Below are 12396 nucleotides of genomic sequence, written 5' to 3' on the forward strand. Positions count from 1 at the left end.
AGAATCTGGGTTTATTGTGGTCAGGCTGGTGTTCCCCCACGTTGTAAGAAGGGAGAAGAGGTAAAGTAAAAGCCCAAATCATGGTCTGGATTTACTCAAGATTTGTAGGTGGTACTTGGCCAGAATGTAGACTCAGAAGATGGAGTCTTCCAGCAAAAAATGATCCCAGCCATCCAAACAAGTCTAACAAAAAGGGATGAAGTCTGTGTTACAGTCAAGAAGACCTAAACCTGGTTGAAATGCTGAAGCAAGAAAGGAGCAGTTCCAGCTTGAAAACAGCTATTTGTCAGGGATAATAATAATAATAATAATAATAATAATAATAGTAGTAGTAGTAGTAGTAGTAGTAGTGGTAGTAGTAAAGTTGGAAGGGACCTTGGAGGTCATCTAGTCCAACCCCCTGCTCAAGCAGGAAACCCTATACCATTTCAGACAAATGGCTGTCCAGTCTCTTCTTAAAAACTTCCAGTGTTGGAACGGGGTTGGACTAGAACAGGGCTTTTCAACCAGTGGTACGGGTACCACCTATGGTACATTGGCACCTGGCAGGTGGTACGCGACCATCCTAGAAAAGTGGTAGTGGGGGAGGGGAATGAGCTGAACCAGTGGCAGCACTGCACAAGCCTGAGCGAGAGATGGCTAGAGCTGCAGGGCTGTCGGGGCTCAGCGAAAGCGCCAGGATCAGCGCTTCTTCAGGGCTGTCAGGGCTCAATGGAAGCATCAGGATCAGTGCCAGGCTCCAGCTGGAGCTCGGCAGTGATCCTGGTGCTTCTGCTGAGCCCTGAAGAAGCACCAATCAGCTGGAAAGCAGCACTGATCCTGGTGCTTCTGCTGGGCCCAGAAGAAGCGCTGATCAGCTGGAATGTTGCAGCCTCTCCAGGGTCTTGTGATTTACATTCAGATGCTTGGCAACTGATTCATATTTATGACGGTCACAGTGTGCCAGGGTCATGTGAAGTGACCAAAACCTGCTGCAACCACCCAGCAGACAAGGGGGAATAAAAACCAAACAACCCCTACCCCACCACCGCTGCCAATCCTCAACAGAAATGCTCACAGCAATGAAAACCTTGGACAGGAGGAAGAGCGCCGCCGGGCGGACAGGCAGGTGTCTTGCTCGGCTGTGGCTTGGGGGGCACGTTTTTCAGTGCCATTGTAACTTCGAACAGTCACTATATGAACTGTTGTAAATCGAAGACTACCTGTACTTCATCACTTTTTTCATTTTTTTTTTTTTTTGGTCATCAAGTTTTTGACACCTTGCTAGGCGACTGGTGGTACTCGGATGTTGCCATATCCTAAAAATGGTACAATGGGTGAAAAGGTTGAAAAGCCCTGGACAAAAGACCTCCAAAGTCACTTCAAGCCCTATGATTCTGCGCAAGATTGCTGAGTCAAAGTACTTCCTCGTTCCTCTGATACGATTTATCATCAGTTACAGGAAGCAGTTGGTAGCTTTAACTTATTTATTTATTTATTTGCAACTAAAGTTTATTTATTTTATTTATTTATGAGACTTATATACCGCTTTAAGTGCAAGCACTCTCTAAGCGGTGTACACCAGTAAGCAATGTATATATATATATATATTTACATTGCCCCCAACAATCTGGGTCCTCATTTTACCTACCCCGGAAGGATGGAAGGCTGAGTCAACCTTGAGCCGGTGAGACTTGAACCGCTGACCTGCTGAACACAGTCAGCTAAAGTGGCTTGCAGTACTGCACTCTAACTGCTGCGCCACCTCGGCTCTTATTGTTGCAACCAATAATCTAATAATAATTTAATGTGGCAGTGCTTTTCCATTCTGGCGCATTGCCCGCTCGATGACTTTGAAAGGCATGTTGGATGTTGGCAGATGTTTATGATAGCTTTCATAACATTTGGTCACACACGCAAAAAATAATCATCATCCAAAAATCTGAAAAGGAGCCAGTACTTTTCACAAAACATCACCATGACATGGAAGGAATCCAGCCATTCAAGCAGAGCATATGGTCTCCATACACCCCTGGGAATATGTGAAGTAGACCAGAGCGAGCCAGGTGTATTTAGAAATGATTGTCCTACCTAGCTCAAACGAAAATCTATATTTCTTGGAAACACTTTGGAAAAATCAAGGTGGCTTGGCTGAACCCAAACCAGGAAGCAGGTTTACTTTCCTGGCACAGCATGTGATGAATAGGAGCAAGATTCTTATTTTAGAACAGATACATTGACAGAGATGTGGATGTTAAATGAGGGGATGATAATCAAAACATTTGAATCAGTGGCATCTATTAAGCAGGATAATTTTAGCTTGGAGAGTTCAATGAATGTCAACATTCAACAAATGTCATTGGAAAGATAGGGGTTGATGATAATTAGACTATGGAAAACAGCCCCTGCATTTCAGCTTTAAGAAACTGAACAAATGAAAGCATGTATGAGGAATGGTTTTTTGATAATCTGATATGTTTAGTTGTAATGACTAGGTCAGGAGTAAGGAACCTTGGCTTTTAGGACTTGTGGACTTCAGCTCCCAGAATTCCTGAGTCAGCACGGCTGGTTCAGGAATTCTGGGTATTGAAGTCCACAAGTCATAAAAGAGCCAAGGTTCCCTACCCCTGGACTAGGTCAACAATTTTTAAGTCAACACAAAATCAGTAATTAATGTATTAAATCTCTTAAGCAAAGAATAAAAGAATATCTGTTTTGTAAATAATTTGAACAACTAAGCCTATATATAAATGTCAGCCTTATCCTCTGGGACAGAGTTTCTCAACCTTTCCACCTTTTTGGACCAGCGTGGTGGTGGGGGGAAGGGGACGGTTCCATGGGGGACGTTCTACTTGGCAACTGGCTCACCTTTATGGCCAGTTGCAGCATTCTGCAGTCATGTAATTGCAATTTACCATGTTTTTAGCTGGTTACCAGCCTTTTCGGACAGTAAAAATGCATGGATTCTCTTAGCAACTGCAGAGTTCATTCAACAGCCATGATGTTTGCTTAACAACATTGCAAAGACAGTTATAAAATCAGGTCTGGTCATGTGGGTGTCTTGACTTACAACTGTCATGACTTACAACAGAAATTAGGACTACCTCTAGCCCTAACTAACAACAGGGAATGTTGAGTGGGGTCCAACACTTAAAATTGCCAAGATTGAGGAACATTAACTTAAAAGATTAATGGATTCTGATAGGAAGTCATGTGTTGCTTACATTCTAGTAAAACATTTGCCCTTTGATAAAACTTAAGATGACTCTGTGGTTTCTGACACTCCAGTCTACTATCACGAGTCAACTGACTCCCCCAGAGCATAGGATCTGGCTTCAAACAGACCCAATTCTACAAGATTAAACTTCTTTACTCTCTATTTAATGTACCCTCACCAAAAGGAAATTCTTGCTGAAATGTTTCTATTCCTTCTAACTATAAGACTGAGAGAAAGTTCTAGAGACGCCCTGAAAAACAGGACTTCTTTAGATAGTTCGCCTGTATGGTTTTTATTTGACCAGACCCATCAAGGGCACAGAACTAGCAAAAAGTGGCAATCAGTGATTCCCTCATTGCAAGTTCCCTGCCAGGAGTGAGATTGTGAAAGTGGTACTGTAGGAAGGGGTGAGTGAAAAATGATAGTCTCTCTGCTTTGTAGCGACCTTAGAAAAATATATGTTGGAATCTGCAACATGTTCTATTTTAGAGTCAAATGGCTTGCAAAAATATTGGAATAGTCCCACTTTTTTCCTCAAAATTCTAATCTGTCAAAATAGTTTTCTGGAAATAAATCTTTGGGGGGCAGGAAATGATTCAGTGTGTTCCAGAGGTGATCTGATCCCATTGCCTTCCAGGAGGCTCCAGAAAAAAATTGGAGTTCCCTTGATTGTTCGGTCCTTTAAACAAGATGTTTTGTATATCCCGTGCATAATAAACCAGGTTAGCCAAGGTTATAATGAAATAACCATCTACTTCACAGAACAGCCTAACTACAACACCTTGCGCAATATTCTTATGACAGCTTAGTTCCTACATTTTAAAAATACATCATTGCTTTTTTTTAAAAAAAAATCTATAAACTCAAAGAAGAGTGTATATCTTCCTCAGTAATAACTTGGACATTACGTGAAGCATATTAAACCTCAGAATATCATCTGTGATTTAGCAGAACTTGAACGTGCAACAATATGGGTCTATTTTGTCTAACATCAGCTCTGACATTTTCCAATCCTAAGTAAAAATCTGAGTAAAAATCTGCAGAGGTTAAAGTTTCCTTAAATGCACAGATAAAATGGCAAAAGTGAACGAAAACACTTTGATTGTAACTTCTTTATGGTGGCATCAAAGCCTTCCTAAATTTTCACTGTGGTTGAGAAAATATCCTCAACAAAGTGCAAATAAACCAATTTGAATTAGTTACACCAGAATTTCCAGGTGGCTTCAAAGTCTTGGAGACTCCTTGGGACCCGTGTTGATATAATCTTTAATCATTTTTATATGGTTAAAAGTGGATTGCAGGAACAATAAAATAGCACCTGAGGCTTCATTTTGTAATCAGGATAATAAGGGAAGCAGATGAAAAGAAATAGGCTTTTGTCTGATGTATTGCAGCTTCATTGGGAATAATGCCTCTCTTTGTTGTAGTTTGTTGCTTTTTCATTTGTGTTTTTCCCTGTAAAATTACTAACCTTTTCTGGCTTCAGCACCTCACATAATGCTGTTCCTATTGTGGCTTTTGGGGGACAGGTCCTGTTTGGTGGGATAGAAGAGGACATCTAAAATCAAATTTCGCCCAAGATTTCAGCCCTGGGGTTGCAGTTCAAATAAATGAGATTTTGAATAATATCTTTATTGTCACTTTAAATTTTATCCAAGATCAAGAATAGCCCATCCTCGGATGCTTTAATTTGTACAGATGGACTTGCATAAATCATGCTAGGAAAAAGCCATAATATTTTCATGCGGGGTTTGCATTAACTATATAATAAATAGGTACACCACTCTCAATGCAACGTATCAACATAAAGTATAATTTGACTCCTACCTCAGGGTCCTGACAGTTGAAGAGAAAAGAAAGAAAAAATATGTGAACTAGAATTCCTCTGTGATTTTTTTTTAAATACAAAAAATGATTTTTTAAAAATACAGGAAAACAAAAAATTAACAAAATGGACAGCAGTGGTCTTGAGTGGAATAAAATAAGAAAAAACATGCACATCAGGATGCTTTTCTCTTAGCATAATGTCCAAAATCTCCATAAATTTCAGAACATTAGAATTTCCATCTCCTTCTTTTTGTGGGAGTTCATTTGACTGCTTAACAAGTTACTGGCCAACAAAGTGTAGAACAGATTGTTCTTTCACTCTTTTTGTTTCATTCCAGAATGTTTGGTGATTCTAAATCACCTTGAGACTTACAACCAATTTAACCTAAACAAAGTTTTAGCCTAACCACCCCCCCCCCAAATCAGACTGGCTGGGGAATTCTGGGAGTTGAAGTCCACACATCTTAAAGTTTGCCAAAGTTGAAAAACAGTGGCCTAAACCAGTGGTTCTTAACCTGCAAGATATCACCCCCTAGGGGGCGATTTCCTTTTTCAGGGGGGCAATGGAACAAAAAGGGGGCGATATGGGGGCGATGGAGTGAGATGTTTTGGGGACACTTTTGAGACTTTTTCATACAGTGAATCGCTGTATATCTGTCGTACAAAAACATCAGATCGCTCGCTATTAGTGGATTGAATTGTGTTTTCAAATGTTCCTCCAGCTAGCTTCAGTACAAAACGCCGTACATATGTGAATACACATTGCTTATCTTCATGCGCATTGTGCAGCAGCCTCTGCTCTTTTTATATTTCTTTTTGCTTCTTAAATTTCACTTGTAATTCAATCATTAAATGTTACTGTTTTTCTTTTCGGGCATTTCACTTTCTTGCAATTGAATTTTGTTTTCAGTGGTCATTACATTTAAGTGTCTTGAATAAATAAGATAATAATGAAATACATGTATCACGAAGTTTGGGAATAAAGTGACGGGTGGCACCAAAATTTTTCACACAGTTGAGATATGGGAAAAAAGACTGGAAATAAATTATTTGCATCGATATGTCCTGATGACAATTTTAAAGAAAACAAAACAAGTGTTTGCATAAATTGAAGAATTATTTCCTATGTTGTGATTGAGAGGTTATGTTGGGGGAGGGGGCGATGACAACTTCCTCATTGGCTCAAGGGGGCGATTCGTTCAAAAAGGTTAAGAACCACTGGCCTAAACCAAGGACAAATTTTATTGGGGATGAAAAAAAAGGAGCAGAATAAAAGTGAAAAAGGTGTCATTTGCACTCAGAGATCCCTGGACAGCACCAGGGGGGGGGATGGGGGGGGAAGAGTTTGGTTTTATACACTAGTTATCTCTTGTAATTTCTCAGCTACAACAAAATCTTAGACCGCTCCTGGAAAAATAAATGACTGAAGCTAATCTGAAACTCCCAGCTGCACACAGATACACAGATACACTACTACAGCTTTTTCCCAAAATTTTTTTTTCTGGCCAGAATCGCCATTCAAATTGAGGCACTTGTCATAACGTCTTGCAAGGTTTGAAATTCCATTATCGTGAACCAACACCACATTGGAAGTCAGCATGCCCCGACGCTTGTTATGGATGGCTCATCTGAGTTTTCATAATGTTTCACAGTAGACTTCTGAATTGATGGTTGTTGAACCACTCTCCGTGAACTTCACTAGCAGTACTTCTCATTTGGCGGGCTTTTCTATGGCACTACTTCCGGTGTGGTATTGGTTCACGATAATGCTTGCTCGCACACTGCTAGATGCACCTAAGAACTTTTGAAGCAGTTCCGTTGGGATGTTTTTGATCACACACACACACCCCCCCATAGTCCAGATTTGGTACTGAGCGACTTAAAATATTTCAAACCTTGCAAGATGTTATGACAAGTGCCTCAATTTGAGTGGTAATTATGTCAACAAGTAATATAATGTAGTTTTTTAATGTGCATAATAAAAGTTCTGTATCTGCAAGTGTCTGTCATTGATAACTAAATGGAGATTTTCGAATTGCTCTCATATTGTGGTGATCCAAACTGAATGCAGTATTCCAAGTGTGGTCTTACCAAGGAATTATAAAGTGGTACTAACACTTCATGTGATCTTGATTATATACCTGCTATTGCTGCCTAGGATTGCATTGGCTTTTTTGGTGACTGCAGCACACTGCTGGCTCATATTTAAATGATTTAAATGTCCAGTGCTGACTCTAGGGGAAAATATACCCCCTTCAGAGCGGGTTCGTAACTTGGGTGTCCTCCTTGATCCACAGCTGAAATTGGAACATCATTTGACGGCTGTGGCTGGGAGGACCTTTGCACAAGTTCGTCTGTTGCATCAGTTGCGACCCTACCTGGACCGGGAGGCTCTCCTTACAGTCACTCATGCCCTTGTCACCTCACGTCTGGACTACTGCAACGCACTCTACATGGGGCTACCCTTGAAAAGTATTCGGAGACTACAGTTGGTCCAGAATGCAGCCGCGCGAGTGATAGTGGGTGCTCCTCGGTACACCCACGTTACACCTATCCTCCGTGAGCTGTACTGGTTGCCTATTGGTCTCCGGGTCCAATTCAAGGTGTTGGTTATTACCTTTAAAGCTCTATATGGCTCAGGGCCAGGCTATTTGCGAGACCGCCTACTACCTCATAGTTCCCTTCCTCCGGTTAGATCCCACAGGTTGGGCCTCCTTCAGGTCCCGTCGGCCAAGCAGTGCCATTTGGCGGGGCCGCGGGGGAGGGCTTTCTCTGTGATGGCGCCCACATCTTGGAACCAGCTCCCCCCAGAGATTAGGACCGCTCCCACCCTGTTGGTTTTCCGCAAGCTGCTTAAGACCTGGGTTTTCCGGCAGGCCTGGGGTTTATAAAATCTGAGCCCTGGATGACTGTTATTGTATTGTTTGTTTTGTCATGTTATATGGTGTTTTTATTGTTAGCTGCCCGGAGTCCTGCGGGAGTGGGGCGGTTTATAAATTTTAAAAATAATAAATAAATAAATAAAATAAATAAATAAATTGTCCACTAGGACTCCAAGAATCCTCTCACAGTTACTCCTATTGAGCCAGGTTTCACCTAATCTAAATTTAAATATAAAACCTTACTTTTCTCACCAATGAATTTCATTTTGTTAGATAGGGCCCAGTGTACAAGTCTGTCGAGATACATCTGGATCTTGAGTCTATCTTCTGGGGTATTGGCTATTCCTGCCAGTTCGATGTCATCTGCAAATTTGATGAGTTCCCCTTCTATTCCCTCTATTCTCCTTCTATAAGAAGACATGTAATCTGCCCCAGCATTTGCATTCATCTGTAATCACTTTACCTGCTCAGCCACTTTACTCAGCCACGCTCGTAATGCTATGCAATCTAAATATGGTGAACCCGTTGTTGCAGCCTTTTGAAAAAAGTTTCAGTTCATTTGAGATTTATTGGGACAGCTCAGAAAATCAGTTTTTAATCTTTCTAATGTACAGCCCACTATTCTTTTTAACAAATTTTCCTACTTCATAATGTTTATGATGTCTTTTAATCACTTATAAAAAGTACCATTTTAACCATTTTGGAAATGTCCCAGGCTTGAGATGTGATCCTTTTAAGCCTGGAACATTTCTAAGTGTTGGAATAATGTCCAAATATTTCCAACAAAGTTGGAACAGTGTTTGATCTACAAATAGAGCATTTTGAATGTGAAAGATTTGGCTTATGATAGAAAAAAAACCCATATTTTTAATGTGCCAAAATCTTAACAAAGTCTAATTTTACTTTGCAATGTTGCAGATCAAAGACATGTTATTTTTAAGACTATTGATACATATAGAGAGAACAGCAAAAATCAAATATTGAAGACAACTAAAAGGCATGATAGATTTTGTTTATTATGTTTTAAGTGCCTGGTTTATAAAGTTCATTTTTGTTTGAATGGTAGTTCATCTGTTGTCACTTCCACTACCTGCAAATGTAGGACAGTGCAAAGCAGAGTTCATTTAAGGACTGTTGGAGAGAAGATAATTTTTTTGTCTTAAAGGCCTAAGAAGAAAAAGGTAGAGAACAGTGGTAACAGAAACCATGACAAAATAATTCTTATTTAATTTACAAGAGAACACATGCAAGATCTGGAAAAATACAAGTACACCTCAGTGACCACACCAGTTTTAAATCTGTCAGTCAAGTTTAATTCATCTTAAAGAAGTAAACTACATTGGTATATTTAAGACAAAACAATTTGTTTTCTATGCACACTATCCACGGGACAGTCCCTTTTCCAAAATAACTACTTTTTAAGAGTCCCAGAAAAGCACTTTTTCAGAAAGTTTTCCCAATTAAAAAAAAAAAAACTTTCTATGCTTCCCCCCCCTTTATTTTTCTTAAATTCATCTGAGAAGAAAAACATAAAATCCCCAAACATTTACATTGCAAGCTATGTTCAAATGCATAAATTGATATACTTAACCGATGTATCGCAACTGTGTTTTACTTAGTTCACTTTTGTTCATCAATAAAAGAATATAAAAATCTTGCTCAACAGAGTGTTAAGTGTATTAAAATAGATTTGTATAGTACTGCACAGTTTCTCCCGGAGTAGTGAAAATGGATAAAAGGGCTTGTGTGCTGCCTCCTGTCGACAGCTTCCAATCCATCAAAAAAAAAAAAAAAAAAAAAAAAAGCTTTTTCGGCACCGTGTGAGAGGCAAAGGTGAGAAGCCTCACCTGTGGCACGCAGAGACAGAGCCTCGCTTCTGACAGAACTGAATTCAGGGCACCATTGAGGAGGGGGCAAGAGCCATCTTTCTCGCTGTCTTTCTTCCGAAGATGACCATATTACTTCTCAGGAGGACTTATATTTTTGGCCATGTCTGTGAGTCCATAGGCTGCCTTAAAAAAAATAAATAAATAAACAGCCCCACTCCCTCTGCTAAAAAAAGTAACCTTAACCAATGCTATTAAAATACTCTGCTACTTTCAATTTAATCTTTATTATATCCCTCAGAAAACTTTAAATTTCCCCTTCAACCCCTTGAATTCTGAAATAGAGATCCTTTGGAAGCAAAGGAGAAACAGAGCTATAAAATGGAAAAGCCACACTGACAAGAAACTCATCTGCCCATCGAGACCTTGAGAGGTTAAGCCTCAAGCTGCCAGCATAGGCTATCTGACCTATGCTGGGTCCAGTCTGAGCTCGGTTGCTTCAGGAAGACTAGCTAGTGAAAAGTCAAATGAAATATAGGCAATTTTCTAGCATCTTCTCAAGCTAAAGCTAATGTTTCACATGTGTTCATACTGAACAAAATTATAAAAAGAATTTTTTAAAAAAGGTTTTCACAATCAGATACCCCCATCCCAAACTCCTGATATATCCAATAAAAGAAATGACCATTTGAGGCAGTTTATTTCCTGTCTTGTAAATTTTAGCAGATAGTTCTGCAAGTAAGGGGGGGGGGGGCAAAAAAACCCAACATTTTTTCACAATTCCTAGTTTACAATAAAAATGCAGTACAAAAGAGTTAAGTTTTTTGGCATATCATTTGTACTGTTTTGATAAAATTAAAAAGCAGCAATAATGAATATTATTTGCTTTATCCCTTAAAAAAACACAAAAACTCAGAGGGGTTCAAAATCAGTTATGTCTGCTGCAGGATGAGGTTAAAAAAAAAAAAAAAATCAAACTGGCAGCCATGAACAGCAATCAATACATTCCCCACAAAACGGATGAGTTCTGATTGCATTGTCCCAGCTGCCAACTTGACTTTTTTGACCTTACCGTATGGACAGCCCTGAAAAGAACCCCCTTCCAAAAGATCCAATTGATTAAAATATTTCTCACTACTATCCTCGTCAAACCTTGAACAACAGCAAAATATCCCCCAATGAGAAAAATACATCAATAGCAAAATAAGTTAAGAGGACCCGCTAAAATGAAGGGTTTTTACAGGCATAATTCTTTCAATACTTCAGAACGCATATACAGAAGCCTCAGCATGAAAATACTTCAATATTTCACTAGAAATGGTAAATTTCATACATTTTTATTTAAATATCTGCAATTATAATACTGGAAAAAAAAAAAGATTTGATTTTGAAGGCTCTGAAAGTGTCCACAAATGTAACTCTTCTCTATAGCCCTGAATGAAAACGACACTTGATCCTTTTTATATATATATATAAAAAAATCAGGAACCCAGGCTAGGTTCCAAAGTAGTCTTTCTTTCTTTCTTTTTTTAAAGAAAAAGTCACCATTTTCCATTCTTTTTGGTGCCTGTCGACTACCGGTATCTAGCTGCACCAGGGCACGAATAATTTGCCTTTCAACCTATTTCTCTTCCCATAGGACAAGCTTCTTTGCACCTCTGCTAAGGGCGTGTGGGCCCAAAAGGAGGCAGGCCCCTTCCGCCTCTCCAGGCCCCCAGTCTTCCATTGGCCAGCGATGCGGCATCCTTTTCTGCATTAATTACATTAAGGCCAAAGCAACCAAACGAAGGGAAGGGAGGATTGTAAGCACTGAGATTCCCAGCAATGAAAAAAAAAAAAAAGAGGAAATAATGACAATTTGCTGCCAAGGGGGAACTCAAGGGTGGGATTATTATTACTATTTTTTTTCCCCCACACCTTTTAGGACATGGAAGAAGACCAATGTCATTTTCTTGTTTTCCCAGGTTTTTAGTTTTCCGGATGCATCTTTTCTCTCCTTATGCCTGCATGCACTTAAAAGTGTTCTTGTTGGTTGGATTGGTTCTCTTCTGAAGAAGTGTGTGTGGGAGGGGGGGGAACGCACCAATGGGGGTGGGGGAAAGCCCCCGTCAATTGTTGCCCTGTGTTGAGTGCAAGGGTTGGGGAGCAGCAGTAGCCGAGGCAGAAGATGGTTTGGTCCAGGGGACAGTCAGCAGGGAGGAGGAGGTGGTGGTTGTTGTCATGGTAACCTGAAGCATCTGCTCATTCTGAATCAGTCTAATGAGAGTTTTGAGGTGTTCCAGCGATGATTGAACCCCTTTTTGCTGGGCCAACAGGCTGTTTTTGAGTTCTAGGCATTTCTGTCAAATTAGAAATGGAAAGACAGAGTAAGAAATCATCCCAAAGAAATAATCGAAACATCCCTCAGCAAATGGACTTCATGGAGGACCTGCAACCAAGTCAGTTGCCCCTGTGACATCCTTATGGCCAGAATGTCAGTCTTAAAAACAGATTTTAACCCTCTCCTATTTCTTCTCGGTCTACATAACTTAATACAGAGATTCTGGACTGATTTCCCTCATGAAAGAAAGACAGGACAGAAATGGCACAAATAAATAAATGAGCACAGCCCACCCTAGTCATTATTTGAAGGGGAGAACTGCCAGGATTCCAAAAATGGAAAGTC

General features: G+C 40.0%; 1 protein-coding gene across 2 annotated transcripts in view; it reads right to left on the reverse strand.

Annotated features, from left to right (window-relative positions):
- Positions 1-9195: 9195 nt before the first annotated feature.
- The window catches only part of PHF21B (PHD finger protein 21B), a 173328-nt gene continuing 170127 nt past the window's right edge, over positions 9196-12396 (reverse strand). For both annotated transcript variants that reach the window (XM_039341371.1, XM_039341372.1), the window contains exon 13: positions 9196-12070. In XM_039341371.1, coding sequence (XP_039197305.1) covers positions 11840-12070 — 231 coding nt within the window. In that variant the 3' untranslated portion in view covers positions 9196-11839. The remainder of the gene's footprint in view (positions 12071-12396) is intronic.

This window comes from Crotalus tigris, unplaced genomic scaffold, assembly GCF_016545835.1.
Source record: "Crotalus tigris isolate CLP2741 ecotype Arizona unplaced genomic scaffold, ASM1654583v1 scf7180000017764.6130737, whole genome shotgun sequence".
NCBI classification, from domain to species: Eukaryota; Metazoa; Chordata; class Lepidosauria; order Squamata; family Viperidae; genus Crotalus; species Crotalus tigris.